This window comes from Desarmillaria tabescens (genome assembly GCF_030435595.1).
Source record: "Desarmillaria tabescens strain CCBAS 213 chromosome Unknown EV420scaffold_1, whole genome shotgun sequence".
NCBI classification, from domain to species: Eukaryota; Fungi; Basidiomycota; class Agaricomycetes; order Agaricales; family Physalacriaceae; genus Desarmillaria; species Desarmillaria tabescens.
This window is the reverse complement of record NW_026848300.1, coordinates 596,433-612,683: the sequence shown is the minus strand read 5'-3', so window position 1 is coordinate 612,683 and position 16,251 is coordinate 596,433. Positions and strand designations below refer to the sequence as shown.

General features: G+C 47.4%; 5 protein-coding genes across 5 annotated transcripts; 3 read left to right on the top strand and 2 right to left on the bottom strand.

Annotated features, from left to right (window-relative positions):
* Nucleotides 1-1,642: 1,642 nt before the first annotated feature.
* Nucleotides 1,643-3,868, bottom strand: EV420DRAFT_1297186 (O-methyltransferase; the record flags this gene model as incomplete). Its single annotated transcript, XM_060468345.1, has 11 exons — nt 1,643-1,812; nt 1,870-2,138; nt 2,191-2,480; nt 2,538-2,592; nt 2,645-2,793; nt 2,844-3,070; nt 3,118-3,171; nt 3,226-3,349; nt 3,398-3,452; nt 3,503-3,577; nt 3,626-3,868. 10 exons carry the CDS (start codon nt 3,866-3,868, stop codon nt 2,004-2,006), a joined length of 1,407 nt encoding a protein of 468 aa, XP_060339012.1. The 3' UTR covers nt 1,643-1,812; nt 1,870-2,003.
* On the top strand, nt 3,837-5,714 carry EV420DRAFT_15354 (NAD(P)-binding protein). Its single transcript, XM_060472836.1, has 9 exons — nt 3,837-3,874; nt 3,930-4,415; nt 4,463-4,497; nt 4,549-4,715; nt 4,765-4,800; nt 4,851-4,924; nt 4,974-5,161; nt 5,216-5,434; nt 5,491-5,714. Exons 2-9 carry the CDS (start codon nt 4,304-4,306, stop codon nt 5,596-5,598), a joined length of 939 nt encoding a protein of 312 aa, XP_060339011.1. The 5' UTR covers nt 3,837-3,874; nt 3,930-4,303; the 3' UTR covers nt 5,599-5,714.
* Nucleotides 5,715-6,859: 1,145 nt separating this feature from the next.
* On the top strand, nt 6,860-9,589 carry EV420DRAFT_15285 (alcohol oxidase). The gene is made up of 11 exons (XM_060472515.1): nt 6,860-7,308; nt 7,364-7,947; nt 8,002-8,172; nt 8,225-8,273; nt 8,329-8,617; nt 8,675-8,765; nt 8,822-8,854; nt 8,910-9,022; nt 9,082-9,133; nt 9,185-9,306; nt 9,360-9,589. Exons 1-11 carry the CDS (start codon nt 6,941-6,943, stop codon nt 9,396-9,398), a joined length of 1,911 nt encoding a protein of 636 aa, XP_060339010.1. The 5' UTR covers nt 6,860-6,940; the 3' UTR covers nt 9,399-9,589.
* Nucleotides 9,590-10,255: 666 nt separating this feature from the next.
* EV420DRAFT_1493104 (cytochrome P450) lies at nt 10,256-13,104 on the bottom strand. Its single transcript, XM_060470764.1, has 14 exons — nt 12,931-13,104; nt 12,615-12,871; nt 12,426-12,561; nt 12,122-12,337; nt 11,965-12,071; nt 11,866-11,907; nt 11,759-11,816; nt 11,643-11,700; nt 11,459-11,583; nt 11,157-11,344; nt 11,025-11,106; nt 10,860-10,979; nt 10,664-10,807; nt 10,256-10,607 (listed from the first exon to the last, which is right to left on the bottom strand). The coding sequence occupies exons 2-14, from the start codon at nt 12,802-12,804 to the stop codon at nt 10,532-10,534; spliced, it is 1,542 nt and encodes a 513-aa protein (XP_060339009.1). The 5' UTR covers nt 12,805-12,871; nt 12,931-13,104; the 3' UTR covers nt 10,256-10,531.
* A 1,532-nt stretch (nt 13,105-14,636) lies between these two features.
* EV420DRAFT_1757023 (terpenoid synthase) lies at nt 14,637-16,249 on the top strand (the record flags this gene model as incomplete). Its single annotated transcript, XM_060480502.1, has 9 exons — nt 14,637-14,753; nt 14,808-14,853; nt 14,909-14,953; nt 15,008-15,041; nt 15,093-15,139; nt 15,193-15,286; nt 15,341-15,623; nt 15,684-15,727; nt 15,774-16,249. 9 exons carry the CDS (start codon nt 14,637-14,639, stop codon nt 16,105-16,107), a joined length of 1,044 nt encoding a protein of 347 aa, XP_060339008.1. The 3' UTR covers nt 16,108-16,249.
* Between the last annotated feature and the right edge of the window lie 2 nt (nt 16,250-16,251).

Sequence of the window (16,251 nt, the reverse complement as noted above, 5' to 3'; positions counted from 1 at the left end):
AATGCTTGCATGCATTTGTTCCAAGAATGTATATCCTTTTGAATGAGCAGAAAGCAAATCTCACCCAAGCAGGAGCAGTTTTTCTCCTGCTACAGCAGTGATGGCAAACAATATCATACAATTTATGTTTTTATGCTATGCATGGCATAGCAGAAGAATTATCCCTTTCTTCACAGAGTTTTCAGTCTGTCCAGATGTAATCTGTGTCGATAATCATTCTGAGGACCTGTACTTTAATGTATTACCATGCGAAGCGCGAAAGAAAAAATAAAGGGCTTTACAAGACAGTATATTCAGGGTATTAGAACATATACTAGCACTGATGGAGGATGGGTACCTCTCAGTAGCCCAATATTTAACTTTTCTCTCCTCCCTTTGAATTAATTTAATTAATTCAACTCCCACGAAAACCCTACACCTATAAATCAAGTGCCACCATCTCGGAGTGACAGCTAGCCAACCCACATCAGGAAAATGCGGACACAGTATATAGAGGTATATAGCGACATAGCATTCCTATGATGTACCCCTCTATACAGTCCTTCATAATAAGCCCCGAACTATGATAGCACTATATACTAGCGTCTCTGCTATATGAATATGAGTATATGGCACTAGGAGCTCTACGAGACGGCTTTTGAAATTCATTTGAAGCGGCTCACAGTTGCTTTGAAATTTGTTGATTGGGTTTCGGCTGACATAGAGGTTGTGAATATTGTATCAAAATATATTCATATGTTGTACTTGACTAATTACAACCGCAGAACGACTACCACATATAATTTACGTGCTACTGAGCTTCGACTTCCACCAGGCTACCAGTACCTAGGCATACAGCGGAAACTAATGGAAATTATAACTCCATCTCTAAGATAGCACATACTGATACATAGCTTGAAAGTAAGGAAAGAACCGACTTATTAGTATAGGAGGACTTCAAAAGAGAGAGGAGAAGGTACTTACATGTGTGCGTGCAGTGACTGTTCGTGGTGGTAAATATACCGATTGTGTTCAGGGTCCTTCCCCTTGGGGAGCTGGTAGTTCGGATACGAGCGAGGTACCCGCGATGTCAAAACGATGCCAGCGGAGCACGTCATTGGTAGGGAACTATGGCTCTATGGTTGTATATACCTCTTGTAGGACTCTACATAGGGCTCTATAGTGCCCAGGAACAGAATTTTGCTATCTAGCACTATATAATAGTGCTGCGTCTATACCAACAAAAACACCTTTCCTGATGCGGCGGCGCATCACAACTGTACGGGAGAAGGTGGCCTCCTTCGAGGAACCCGCCGTGCGCCACAAAGGAGTCAAGTATATGCTTGGATGTCTGAACACGTCCATATGAATTTGGATAATCCACCTAGATCTAGCAGTTTTGATTTTGGGAGCACTGGCTGGGCGATCTGAGACAAGGGAATTGCTGCTTGGCTTGTGTTAGTCTATAAATTCTGTATGAACGCGACTCTGTGGCCTTTCCAAGCATGTATCTTTAACTTTAGTCGGTCGCTTTATTCACTTATTTAATGCATGTTGTCCTTCGAACACGCTTGTAAAATAGCGAGGAACTGTAAGTAAAATAACGGAGACTGTCGGCCCGGGGCCCGTGTTCAACAAGTGCTATATTTGGTTGCTACCTTTTCTCCACCTAGGACCCCACGCTTTGCAATGTCTTTCCTCTGAGCTCGACTTGTTGTCCCACGCGAATTGGAATAAAAGTACTATCTTATGTTGGAGCAGTGGCCAATTAATCGTAATGTGGCTACCTTGATGCCAAGGTGGACCAAGATTGGCTTGCAATATTGCCTGTACGTACGTGTCCTTTGTTTCGCTCATACCTTTGTCAAGACTACTGACAACCTATCAAAGCATTCAGAACTCATTAGCCTTAAGGCCTATCTGATGTTTTCAGAGTAATGAACCAATCCCCCTTGTTTCTATGCCCAAAAAAGTTTAAACAAAAGGACCATAATACGAAGCAATAAGCAAACAATAAGTACGTCTCACACTGGCACCGCAATCAAGTGGGGCCGCCACGATCCAAGGCTTATGACCTCCTTTAGCTCCCAGCCCGCCTCGTTCATGATATCAACAAAGTGTCTGACTGTACGCTCCTGTCCGTTACCAAAGCCCATCATCTGTTTCACCATCAGTCAACGATCGCGGAGTTCTACAAAGAAATTTACGAACCATCACATCCATAGAATAAGCCACCGTATTAGCCGCGCCCATATTGGCCAGGAGAGGCTCGGGGACCGGGCGGGGTTCACAGCCTTTGATCGTCTTGGTTTCGGTATCACGACACGGAGATTCTAGGATAATGTCGATTACTACGAGTTTCGTTTGTGGTCCGGCGGCTGCGCGTAGGTGACTTAGGATCTGAATCGCATACGAATTGGCCCAATCATGGAGGATCCCGCGAAGGACGAACACGTCGACTGTACTGCCGAGATCCGGCTGGGGAGTGAACATGTCGTGAGCTGTCATCAAAGGAGTTATTGTTATGTCTCGGAATACAAGATCATTATCCGGCATACCAACAAGCTTGACACGACCACTCTTAAGCGCTTCGGGTAAGTTCGATTTCCAATACTGTTGTCGCACAAAATTAAATAGAGTTTACGCGCAAGGAAAGGTGACGCACTGGCTCAGCATCAGAAACAAGTTGAGGTCGATCTTGTACCACGATATTCAACTTAGGGAATGTTTTGGCCAGAACCAACTCGAGGGAGCCGATCCCGCCGGCTACGTCAACGACCAGGGCGCCGTCGGGAAGAGAACCAAAGTCAAAGCCTGAATGATACATCAGCTCAAGAACTCTACTGTTTTTCAGAACCGGTTACCCTTTAATATGGCAGCGTCAGGCAACAAGTCAGTCGTCGCGCGCATCAGTAGACTGAAGCGGGACAGCACGTCCTTGTTTTCTGGACGCTCGAGCCACTCGAAGAAGCTGACATCAAAGTCGAAGGCTTTGCATATAGCGCTCTGATTAGCTTCGTCAGAGTGGCCGCAAACGGGATCCCGAAGTGTTTGTGACAAGAAAGCGCCACTTTTGAAGAACTCTCCGGTCCTGTATGATGTCAGTTCATGACAGAGAACAAAGATGATATTGTTTACCCCCAACTGACGAACGTGTTGATGAGGGACGTTTCGGTGTATTTGGCCTGTGGGCTTTGTCGAAAGGTAAGCTAAGAATGCTGGAGTGTGAATATGGGGATGACCTACTTTTTCTCCAGCTCCTGGATTGGTTTACCGGAGTCGAGCAGGGACGAGATGCGATTGTTTGCAAACACGTCGGGAGATACCTCTCGGAAGATGTGGTGAGAGGCGAGCAAGCGAAGGACCCGACCTTGACGTCTTATCAGTAATCAGACCCTTGCGACAAGAGTCATCATACCAAGACGTGCCGCATTCATTCCGTTTCTCTTGGCTATGTCATCGATGTGGGCGCCCTGGAGTAATGCTTCAGTTTCTCCAATCGAATCAAAGGACTAGCACCAACCTCGGGGCCCACGTCACGTAGTATCTCGGCGACGTTTGCATCATTTGCAACCCGAAGGCAGGCAGGTACATCCCACTATCACTTCGTTAGTCGTCAGTATTTGTCAATGAAGAGAATGCTCACTTGGTGAGCGACGACAGATAACGTTGTAATGGGAGCTCTAGCTGTTGCTATCAGCTGTGTTGCTGCTGCCGCGATCACGTGGATGGCTTCAGCAACGTCTGCGTCGTTTCGTATGGCCTCCGATTGAAACGAAAATAACTCGTCGAGTTCAGGGAACGGCAGACATTGGGCTGCACATTTCTGGTCGATCTTGTCTACCGACTCTGCGATAAGGTTCGAAAGGAGTTTGAGAGAGGAAAGCATATCAAGGTATGGTATGATAGCCACCGCTTCCTTCTCAGTCTTATAAGCGTATACATTCCAGATATTGTTGTAATTCTTTTCAGGCCACATATAGCTTTGAAAAGAGGCGGAAGCACTTGAATGGACGCCAATGTTGACATACAGCACGGATGTCTGACAGTCATTTACGAGTGATATTGCAGCTCCTATTGAACGCGTTCGCGGAGTCGGTTTTGGAGTGGACTTTATTTTTAGGCACACCGGTGTTAAGATCAGTGCGATGATCACCGATCTCACCGATCAATTTGGATCGGGCAGTGCGAACCGAAACGAATTGATAACCGGGGCCCGCCGGCTCACCTTTGCCGCTGACCCACCAAACATGATGTGGATCTGGCTTTTGTGTTTTTTCTCATATAGTCACCACAACACACGCGTCCCTTTCATTCTGCTTCCATGTCCGCCATGGGTAATATCTGGTCCCTCACCTCTCAAATGTTCCCTCCTAAACCAAAATGGTCCATCGACGATATCCCAGATCTGACAGGCAAAGTCGTCATTGTCACCGGTCAGTTTGTTTTTCGTACGTGAGGTCAACGTCTCATATTTTCTTAGGCGGTAATACCGGATGTGGAAAAGAGACTGTCAGGGTGCGTGAATCCCTTTTTTGACATGTTTGGTTCCACCATTTCTTTGTGTAGGTGCTACTTTTGCACGGCGCCAAGGTCTACTTGGCCGCTCGAAGCGAGGGGAAAGCTAGAGAGGCCATCGAAGATCTGAAGAAAGAGACGGGAGCTGAAGCCATATTCCTGCCTTTGGATCTCGCAGATTTGGTCAGTGTTCGTCGTGGTGCTGAAGAGTTCCTTTCGTGGGTTCCAGTCTTTTTGCAACAGTTTTGTCTTCTGACAGCTATGCAGGAAGGAGAAGCAGCTCCATATCCTATTCAACAATGCGTGAGTGCCATGGGTTCCGCGCCGTGTCGACGTGTTAATCGTTATTGTAGCGGCGTTATGCTTGCACCGATGGACATGCTCACCAAGCAGGGCTACGACCTTCAATTTGGTACCAATGTCATTGGTACGTTCCTTAAGACGTGGGAGTTCTTGTCATTTAACGCATTTCATAGGTCACTTCCATTTCACTAATTTAGTGTCACCTGCACTTCTCGCGGCAGCGACGCCTACCGAGAAAGCACGGGTAATCACTACGTCCTCATCCGCTAATTATATGGGCACCCTGAACTTTGATATCTGGACCGACGGGCCTGCAAGGAATAAGAAGGCCACAGGCGATATGTATGTGCAAAGCAAGCATGTAAGTCTCATACAGCATCCTTCAGGAATTATCTAATACATTGCACAATACTAGGGCAACGTCGTTTTCGCCGTTGAACTCGCCAGGCGTTACGGGGCGCAAAATATAATCTCCCACTCTCTGAATCCAGGTAGCATCCGTACCGACTTACAACGCCATCTCTCCCCGTTCGCCAATAAGATGCAAGATATCTTCCTCTTCCCCGTCTCTATGGGCGCATTGACTCAGCTTTGGGCTGGAACCTCGCCCGAGGCAGGACAGATGAATGGCGAGGTACGTCTGCAACTTGAATTTGGAGTGATTACACCGTAACTCATCAACGAAACCAGTTCATGATTCCATGGGCAAGGCTTGGCAAAGCTCGTAAAGAGACGGGAGACCCTGAGGTGGGTAAGAAGTTGTGGGAGTGGCTTGAAGCACAGTGCAAGGACTACTAATTCTTGCCTGCATCTCGTTTCCAAACTCTTCATTGATACCACATACTAGATTACAACTAGAACAATAATGTATGCAGAGTCTTTGTTCAATGATACCATAGTTCAATATGTCCGGATTTGACGAAAATTTTACGTGAAGGGGCAACCGACCGAAGCCACCGTCATTACCGAAAGGTTGATTGATTAGAACGTCTACAAGGAGTTGTGCGAGGATTTACTTTCCTAGTTTGGCGGGCCCGAGTAGGTTGATGGGCCCCGCTGACAGACATTCATGCGTCATTCCAAATCCACTGCGGACCTTGAAACGAGAGACTTATCTCCAGCTGCATTGATGGACAACGGTCTGTTCTTGGAAAGTAGATAGCACAGGCGCTCCGGTAAATGTCGCACGTTGCCAGTGTGAAGAGGTACAGCTTATCAAAACATACGACGAGCGCCTGGCTTCGGAATTGAAAGTCCCTAACTGGGAACTTCTGCTTTCTCTGACAATAACAAGTTATTTCTGTGTCGCTTGGCCCAAAGTACAAGATACGACGGGAAAAATCTTGATCCTCTGGGGCTGGAATCAATTGAGGTGCTTATTACCTCTCGAGACGTGTTCCAGCCAAGGTCAGCTGGACTTGGAATTTGGCTAAGAATTCATACTTTTCATTTCATTTTTCAGGTCCCAAGTTGGTAGTGTCGCACATGAAGATGTTAATCATCATAAAAAGGGTAAATTCTTGCAAATTCTTGTATATCGTTTGTTATTTTTGATAAGATAAGACGGGTTAATCTAATCGACCATCATCGATCAGCCGCCGCCTTTTCTTTCGCTCAGCCATGCTTTTTTGCTAGTTCAGTGCAGACTGTCGGTGCTATTTTAAATTCTCGGTCTTTGGCGCTACTCTTGATGCGCGCGTGCGACGTGTTCGCTCTACACAGGATTGCTTCTTCAATGCTCGTTCCGATTCTTTACAGATTTACCGAGATAGTGCCGTCTCCCGAATTACTTCAGACGACTGGAATGCAATGGTAATTCAATGATTGAAAATTGTCCGAATCTTCATCGGAAACTGGCTTGAAACTAAATGGAATCAGGCGACGGCCTGCGACAGCGCCAAGGTCGCATCAGTGCCTTCCTGAATCAGGATGGCTCATACAACCTGCAGCCCTAAGGCTATGCTCCGACTCTCAGCTCCGTTTGCGCGACTGGTTCCTTGATCCTCCTAGTCTTGACCTGTATGATGTGCGATGACAGTTTAGTAGGATAGGGGACCATATATATTTGATGACCGATTTTGCTTGATGGATAGACGCAACCTCTCTTTCGTTGAATCTCTTCGTTCAGAGGGAATTGCTCATGCCAGCTCTCACTTACCTGCTACTGGCCGCCATTGGCGCGTCGTCCGTTCACTCTCTACCATCCAAACAGACCTGTAATGCTCCTGTGACGGCGTCCTCCTTCTCTTCCACGTCTTTGGATGTTGTCATCGTAGGTGGTGGAACTGCCGGTCTTGTCCTTGCCTCTCGTCTTTCGGAGAGCAAGAAGCTACAAGTCGGCGTGATAGAGGCGGGTGATGATCGCGTCAACGATCCTCTCATCGACGTTCCTAATGATGCGAACCTCCTTGGCTACGAGGGTGCTCTATTCGGCAACTCGACTTATGATTGGAAGTATACAAGTGTTCCGCAGCGAGGTCTAGACGGCAGGGTTCTGTCGTATCCTAGGTGTGTTCTAGGTCGATACCACTCTTTTATCCACTCATAACTTCATCCTTCACAGCGGCAAAGTCCTCGGTGGTTCATCAGCTATTAACGGTATTACGATTCAGCGTGGATCTCGCGAAGACTATGATGCATGGGGAAACGCGTTCGGAAACGGACAAGAGTGGACTTATGATGCCCTACTCCCCTACTTCAAACGCTACGAACACTGGCACGCACCTACTCTGTCAGCCACAGGTGACCTGAACTCAGACGAGTTGAGCGCAGTTCATGGTACCGACGGCCCCATATCGCTAAGCTATAACAACTGGCTTCCTGACGTCGACATCCCGCTCACCCAAGCAGGAATCGCTCTCGGTCTGGGACCCACCCAGAACCCTGACGGAGGCGACGACTCATTCTTCCCTAATTTCGGCGCGGCGCATGGCTTCGATCCCGTTTCGGGAAACCGCAGCTATGCGGCCAGTGGGTACTACGGCCAGACCGAAAGGTGCCGCTCTAATCTGCATCTGTTGACTGGTGCCCTCGTGACCCGTATTATCTGGGACAACACGACGGCTACGAAGGCAGTTGGTGTAGAATATGCTGTTGGGAACGATAAGTTTACAGTGAAGACACAAAAGGAAGTCATACTTTCAGCTGGTAAGCAGTTTCTTCCCTACTTAGATGTATGCTGCTGATATACTTCGCTTACAGGTGCTCTTAGATCGCCGCAGATCCTAGAGCTAAGCGGAGTCGGTAACAAGACACTGTTGGAGAGCCTCAACATCTCAGTCGTCCTTGATATCCCTCAAGTGGGAGAGAACCTTGTGGAGCAGACCATCGCAGCAACGGACTTCTTGGTTCGTGATGGCGTAGTCACGCTTGGTAAGTCGTATTAATGTCTTTTGTTGCATTTTCGCTTACAGATGTCTGACAGACGCCCTCGGTAACAATGCCACCCTCCTAGCTGAACAACAGAACCTTTAGTACGTGCTTACGTTCTTGTTTCGAGAATTTATCTTATCAAATTGGTTACCTTAGCCGAACGAACAAGACTGGAGCGTTTACCTACCTTTTACATGTCAATGCTCCTACTCCTATTCGCTCAGTCGTTCCTGAGGAGGAGTTCACGGCTATGCGCGCAGTCCTTGATGATTACCTCGCATCTGAGGCTCTCACTCCACTCCAGACCGTGCAATATAATATCGTGAAGCAATTGATCGACGAGGGTAAGGTTGCTACTACCTCCTTGTTGTTAGTCCCAAGTGGTGGCCTGGTCAGCACTCCTGCAGCGGGCCAAGGTTATATATCAGTGGTTTCGACTCCAGGGGTAAGACTACTTCTCCATGCCAAATGGCCTTCCACACGATCTCATTCTGGACAATAGCACCCTTTCTCCCGCGGAACTGTGCACATCAATACCACAGACCCAGTTGCATACCCTCTCATGGACTCTGCATTCCTCACAAATCCTTGGGGTGAGATAATTGCTCTGATTTACCGTCGTGTGACGGATTACTGACACACATTTTAGATGTTCAGGCTACTATCCGCGTTATGCAGTTTGGTATGTCGATGAAAATTGTGTACCATGTCTCCTTTTTGATTATTGTCGAACGAAGTTCGCCGATGGGTCTCGGCCGCGGATGTGATAGAGTCGCCTGGTACACCTCCGCCGGAAGCAGATTCCTGGAGTGACGATCAGTGGACTGCATACGTGAAAAGTGTTCTCGGGGTTCGTACAACGTTGTCATATCTGTCCTGCTTATCTGATACGGTGTTCATACGCTTTAGACGGCCCATCACCCAGTTGGAACCACAGCTATGGCATCACAAGAGCTCGGAGGTATGTGCAGTTTTGATCGACCGTGATATCTATTCACTGTTCACCATGTAGGTGTCGTCGATCCCCGATTCAAAGTATACGGTCTTCAAAATGTCCGCGTCGTTGATGCTGGAGTGTTTCCCATGCCTGTTGGCGTAGCACCGATGTCTACTGTGTACATGCTAGCCGAGAAGGTACGTTGCGTGACTTCTAGTCATTTAATCACAACATCTGAGTTTATTTCCAGGCGGCCGATACTATCAAGAGCGATTTGAAGGCTAACTAAATTAGAATGCAGGACTTCAACCGTTCTTTTGCTAGCACACCTGTGTCAGACGTTCTTTACCAGATTACTTACGCCTTACTATTTAGCCGTGATCTTTTCATCAGATTTAATTTTTATCACTTGCATTAGGTATCCACCGTCTATAGATTATTCACCACATATTATCGAATATCTATTAGGTTTTAAATTTTGTACATTGACTTAAGTGTCTGATAAAATTTCCCACTATCACTGTGGTACTGTATGCCTCAAATGAAGGTATCTCGCTTTCCCCTTTCCATGTAAAAGCACGACTGACAAAAATCACCACCCGGGGCGGAGACTGGCAGCCGCTACATCCGCGTTCGGAGCTGCTGTCATTTTTCTCCCGTCACAATCGTCTTTCTGCAAGTTATGTGATTTCCGTGAGGTCACAGGCCTCAGAGGTCTTAGTGAGTAGCAGAGGCAAGATCTCGGTTAGATCTGTATCCGCGGGCCCTATTCTCGTAGCTATACATCACGGCAATTCTCGTACATCCGATTAGCCGCCGGCTCACTATGATTGGCGACCTCGTTGACGGCTTGTTGACTTACAAGCCTACAGTTAAGTACTGTCTGACTTTTCAAGATCAACTTTAAGAACAGATACTTTCAAAGGATTGTACAACGTATCTAGTTTTTCCTAAAGCATCTTTGCTCTGGAAGGAGTACTCAGATGAACGGTTCAGAATGCCCCGATGTCACTTGCGATAATCAATTCCAGGATGTCAGCAACTAGGACGCACTACATTTCAGATACATGTAGCACTTGAATGTTTGTCTTCGTCGAGGATACAGCTTTCACTTGGAGGTAGGGCGGCACTTGCGATTGTCATAGCTTGTCAACTAACGGAAGATCATTATTTACAACGTCAAACTCTGTAAGGAGAAAACAGAGGTCAACGTATCATACGCTGTACCGTTATTCATGAAAGGAGGTCTTTTCAATTTGTATTCAGCCTGAGGTAGCGGTGAGATGCCGCGTCCCGAGTGACTTTGATCCTCCAAGTACAATTACGACCAAATTACATGCAAACTTGGAATGTTACTCATATACCTCGTGGCATGGTACTACGTAATCTAATCCCATATTTCTTCCTTTTCCAAGTTTGACTTCAATCATCCTGCGTAATGAGCTCAAGAGCAGCTTTTGATCGAGGTTTGATAATACACGGGAATGGCGCCGGGTGACTATTCATAGGAACAGCAGTCAGCTAAAAATAGGACGTTTATCTCACAGTGTTCACCTTATCGTTCCTGGGCTGAGCTGTACGGGAGGTGTGATCTCATTCCCGTGTTCGTCGACGGCTTTCGAAATATCGAAGGCAGCCAGAATGGACGCCATGGCTATCCACATAGTATCAAGCGCCATGACCCTCCCTGCGCACGCGCTATTAATGGAATTAGGTTACTCTGGAACGAGATATCGGCACTTTTGCCTACCGTCTTCCAAACCCAAATACCCCATTATCGATCGGGTTGGGCAAAGTTGGATTCTCAATGAATCGGTCTGGTTTGAAGGTTTCGGGGTCTGCGAAGATGTCGGGGTTGTGAAGGATAGCCCTAACAGAGGTTTAGGCGGCATTCACACGTCGACAGCAGACTCACCATGCGTTCCCGTACACAAAGGCACCCGCTGGGATATAGTATCCTTTATAAGTGTCTGCATTAACAGCTCGGTGAGGCACGGCTAAAATAAGAATGATTAACGACGTGTCAAGATACCGGGTCCGTACTTACCCATCGGTAATACAGGAATCCAGCGAAGGACTTCCTTTAATATCGCGGTGACGTATGGGAGCTGTGTTTTATCACCAAAGTCGGGTAAACGTTCACCACCCAGTAACGCGTCGAGTTCGGCTTGGGCTGCCTTCTGAACATCGGGGTAAAGTGTCATGGCGAGGATAAATGTCGTTAGAGTTGAGACGCTCTGTCATTATTTTTTAGTCTTGTAAGTCGTATGACAACCAGAGGTCTTTTACCGTATCAGCACCTAATTAACAAGTTCTTAAGAATACAAATCAAATGAAATAAAGATGAACTGACCGGCGGCATATGCGACGGCAGCAGTGTCTTTGATGAGTTCCTCGCTCAAGCCTTGACCGGAAGCAGTCTTGTTCTGCTCGAGACAAGCAGAGACGAAGCAAGGTTCGGCATTTCCTTCATCCTTAACAATACAACAGAAGTTAGTTCGCACTGTGATCCGATCAAAGAACTGCAACATACAAATTTCCCCTTCGCCATTTCATACGGTGCGTTGATCATGGCTTCTGAGAGTTTGCGCCTACATCGTCCGATGTTGTGAAGAGAAGGAATTAAGGATAACATCAGCAAACGCTTACCACTCCCTAGCCTTTCTCTTGAACTGAGCGCCCGGGAACCACTCAGGAATGTACTTCACTACAGAATACATATTGACAGGCTGAATGGACGGGTCTGATAGACGTACTAGATGGGAATAGATCGACAAGGAAGGCTCCTGGAACGGCAGCTACAAAACTCATGATGAGGACCGTCATCATTCAGAGGGTCTGAAGAAATGGATTACCTTCGGATGTGCTTTGAGATGCTGCCTCGACCAGACGGATATAAGGGTCATTCTCATCAACTACTGTGTGTCCATATGTGCGTTTCAGAATGATATGTCCCGTGTAGCTAGGAAAAGATGTCAAGAACAGTTTCTTCCGGAGAATACATTGACGTACTGCCGAAGGTTCTCAAGATATTTTGAGGGAGAATGGATCATTAAAGACAAGAGCTCGCGACGGATGCGGAGCTGGATATGTCGGTCTTCCGATGCGCCAGAAGTGCCAATATTGAAATGGTTATTGAATACGCGTCTGTGTTCCTTCCAACGCGGCCCATACCGCATGAGGGCAAAAGTCCAGTCCCATCCTATCCGGCACACGTCTAAAAAAATGCTCTTGTATCACAACGTGGTCAGACGCACCCATTCTAATAGACATCAATGATGGATTAGAGGCTACGAGAAAGTCGGAAATTACGCACAAGTCAACAATCATGGGCATGTCGGGCCGATCTGAGTAGTTAGAGGCTCGCTTGTCAAAAAGATCAGAAACTGCGGTGGGCGAGTTCAGGATTATCATGGTCTTTCCAAGAACTTTGAGAGAGATGACATCGTCATCTGAACATGCAACAGTGTTACTTCGCTGCTATTAACCTCCAAGGTGGACTCACCAAAATTACGAGACCAATGACTGGCTCTGATATGCACGTCGTTGTTAGCCAAGTCAAGTAGGTTGCCTATAATGGGATAACCAGGAGGCGCAGGGGGGAGAGGGAGGGAAGAACGTCGACCGAAGGTCCTCCTGAGCCACAAGAAAAGCAGGACAGTCCATATGACAACGGCAAGAGATGCTGAATCCATGACGAGAAGGAAGTGAGGAGGTAACGCTGCCTCCTAGAGATGTCCTTTTTCCCGATGCCCAGTTTGCCTACATAGGAAAGTACTGAGAGACATACCCATTGGGTCGAAACCATAGTAATCAGTTACCGTTGCTCCGAAAAGGTTCCATGTCGCTCGTTGTATCAAGATCGACACTGGTCGGGCGCAGATTCGAAACAGTGAACTGAACTATAGTACAGACTTTTTTCAACGTGCTTTTTTCAAAGGTGGAATTTCATGGATCGAGGCCCTGTGGAGATGAGATGTTCGACAAGGACGGAGGTAAACAACAAAATGAGTTATCCGGGCCGGCACTGCCATATGTTCATCCATCATTTCCGTATGCATCGCGGTCCGCCTTTGGTCCACTTCAGGGCCTAGTTGGAATACACTGACATTTTTGCCTTTCCAATTGACTTCACAAATTTTCTCATGAGCTGGAACTAAGCGCCTCTTTTGACGCTTACCATGTGCTTCTTGAATTATTATGCGGTTGTTTCTTGAATGTTGTCCATACTTGATTATTTTCAGAAAGAATGATCGACCCGAGTTCACTTGGACTAATACGCGTGGTCAATCGCTCGGTTCCGGTGGCTCTGTTTCTTCCAACTGGAGCTACGGGAGGCTAAATCCCCAAATCAGTGTGAATGTACCTGGGCGGTTGGGGATTTGTTTTGGCTCGCAGTATGTTTCTAGCGCGGCCGCCGCCGATGTCGGGAAGTCGGTCGTGTTCGGAGTGAGTTGTAATATTTCCAAGGTTGCCATTCAATACAACAAGGAAATTCTAATCCGGCGAAAGGTGCTGTGGTGGTATATTGCTTTAACTCCTTCAATAATCCGTGGAAGATGGATCAGGCCGGTTATCATTTTATCTGCCGAGAGATACTACGTTTGACCTTAAGTCTACCCTGAATTCTCATAAGACGCCAACGAGCCCGCCATGGAGACATGCACATGGCTTGAATACTACCTATCGGTTCGTCTGATCCTTGATTTGAACGGTGCCTAACAGACGCCAGTTTCATGAATAAGTTGGCGCTAAAGTTCGGGTCCGTAGACGCTGACATACCACGGAACGCCGTGTTGGTAGTGTAAGTTGACCGCTCTCACCGAACGGGAGTGAACATTTGACTCGTCTGTTAATCCTTTTTGATTAGGCGCCATTCTCACATAATACATCGACCCTTTTTTATACTTTTCAAACCCATTTCGCAGCGTCGCGGCTCGCTTAAAGTCAAGAATAAGGCAGTGAGGATGATTGCGAGCCGCTGAAATAAGGCCGACTTACCGTTGATGCAGGATCGTTATGAACCATTGTAATCCCGCTACGGAACGCGGATCATATATCATCGACCCAGAGTGAAGGACCGACCTTTTCTCAGTCGTGTTTATTACTGTCAGAATATTCAATGAACGAACTACCTCAGTTTGAATTCATATTGTCTTAGCATGTAAGCGAGACGGCCTTTTCATTTTCTGGTGGTTTTTCAACTCCGCGCAGGAATGGTCGCGCAGAGTGGCGCTCGAAGCATCGACGCATGGAGTTAGATACCGGAGTTTACGCCAAGGTCGCGCCCGGATTATGTTACAGCAAGGCACGGCAGCCTCGATACACTGGTAAGATCCCAACCAGAAGGAGGGTAAATCTCGCGAACCAGTATCCATCTATGGACGTTGCAACGGGTTTCATCCACGCTATCGCTAGCAGTTCATCTCCGGTTGCCTTTAAAAATGGCCATTCAGCGATCCACTAGTTTAAGAGCGTTCCAGACTGACCTTTCAGAAATCCCCAGACCTTCCCTCCACTATTCTCAATGTCTCAACGCATCTTCCTTCCTGATACGCTTGCCAACTGGCAATGGCCGCGCCATCTCAACCCCCACTATGCTGAAGTCAAGAAGGAATCGGCAGCCTGGGCGCAAAGCTTCCGAGTAAGTTGAATGGTGGAATACGTTTATGTCGAATATTCTGACCAAGAGCATCAGGCATTCAAAACGAAGGCCCAGGAAGCGTTCGACCGCTGCGACTTCAGTAGGTCAAACTGCGGTGCCTATTGGACTTGGACTGACTGGACACCATCACTTAGATCTCCTAGCTTCATTTGCGTACCCACTGGCGGACAAAGGCAAGTGTTGCGAGTCCTAAGAACTGATTGTCCAGGCGCCTAATCCTTCCCCGTCTCCAGCGCGTCTCCGTAGTGGGTGTGACCTCATGAATCTGTAGGTGTTTGAGTTATTCCTCGGGGATATATTGTTGATGGGATCACACAGTTTCTTCGTCATCGACGAGTACTCGGACGTCTCGACGGAGGCAGAAGGTAAGCCAGCAGTAGCTTCTACCAGAGGTAACGGTTTTGACTGGCGTATCCAGTGCGCATGCAGAAGGACATAGTCATGGATGCTATCCGGAATACAGAGAAACCTCGACCTGCCGGAGAGTGGATTGGAGGAGAAGTTGCTCGACAGTCAGTACCTCACGGTTAGAGACTCATGAGCCATGGACTGATCGTATGTCATAGGTTCTGGGACCTCGCAAAGAAGACAGCAAGCACTCAAGCACAGAAGCGTTTCATCGACACCTTCGACGAGTACCTGGAATCTGTCGTACAACAGGCCGCCGACCGCAACAACTCTCACATTCGAAGCATCGAATCGTACCTCGAAGTTCGCAGATGCACTATCGGCGCGAAACCATCGTTTTCACTTCTCGAGTTTGATATGCAGTTGCCAGACGAAGTCATCAATCACCCGGTGATCAAAGAGCTCGAGAAGAGCTGCATTGATATGCTCTGCTTGGGGAATGTGAGCCATTCATCTTTCTTCAACAGGGGAATGGAGGACTCACTTGATACACTTTCCCAGGATGTCGTTTCATATAACCTTGAACAAGCTCGGGATGATGATGGGTGAGTTCCAATGTTTCGCCGTCGTTATCAATCTGACGGGCTTTAGCCACAACATCGTCACCATCGCAATGAACGAGCTCAGGACAGATGTAGCGGGGGCCATGCTTTGGATTGACGAATACCACAAGCAGCTCGAGTCCAGGTTCATGGAAAACTTCAAGAAAGTGCCGAGATGGGGGGGTCCCATTGACCTACAGGTTGCTCGATACTGCGATGGTCTAGGTAACTGGGTGAGGGCGAACGACCAGTGGAGCTTTGAGAGCGAGAGATACTTTGGAAAGAAGGGGCCAGAAATCATCCAAAAAAGGTGGATAACTCTACTGCCCAAGATGGTGTCAGAGGAACTTGGTCCTCAAATCGTTGACGGATCCCATCTTTAACGGGTATATGGTGATTTTATATATTAGATATTAATAAAGTAGAGCAAGCTAGTTTTGAAGAATATTTTTAAGAGTGTAGTGTAGACAACAAGTAGACGGACTTCGAATTTGATAATGGCTCCAAAGTGACACCATGTTACGCAT

Coding starts and splice junctions, on each gene's coding strand:
- EV420DRAFT_15354 (XM_060472836.1), top strand. CDS start 4,304: ATGTCCGCCATGGGTAATATCTGGTCCCTCACCTCTCAAATGTTCCCT. Junction 4,416..4,462: donor CAAAGTCGTCATTGTCACCG/GTCAGTTTGTTT, acceptor ATATTTTCTTAG/GCGGTAATACCGGATGTGGA. Junction 5,435..5,490: donor CAGGACAGATGAATGGCGAG/GTACGTCTGCAA, acceptor CAACGAAACCAG/TTCATGATTCCATGGGCAAG.
- EV420DRAFT_15285 (XM_060472515.1), top strand. CDS start 6,941: ATGCCAGCTCTCACTTACCTGCTACTGGCCGCCATTGGCGCGTCGTCC. Junction 7,948..8,001: donor GGAAGTCATACTTTCAGCTG/GTAAGCAGTTTC, acceptor CTTCGCTTACAG/GTGCTCTTAGATCGCCGCAG. Junction 9,307..9,359: donor TGTACATGCTAGCCGAGAAG/GTACGTTGCGTG, acceptor GTTTATTTCCAG/GCGGCCGATACTATCAAGAG.
- EV420DRAFT_1493104 (XM_060470764.1), bottom strand. CDS start 12,804: ATGGATTCAGCATCTCTTGCCGTTGTCATATGGACTGTCCTGCTTTTC. Junction 12,072..12,121: donor TATCTTGAGAACCTTCGGCA/GTACGTCAATGT, acceptor ATCTTTTCCTAG/CTACACGGGACATATCATTC. Junction 10,608..10,663: donor CTCAGCCCAGGAACGATAAG/GTGAACACTGTG, acceptor TCCTATGAATAG/TCACCCGGCGCCATTCCCGT.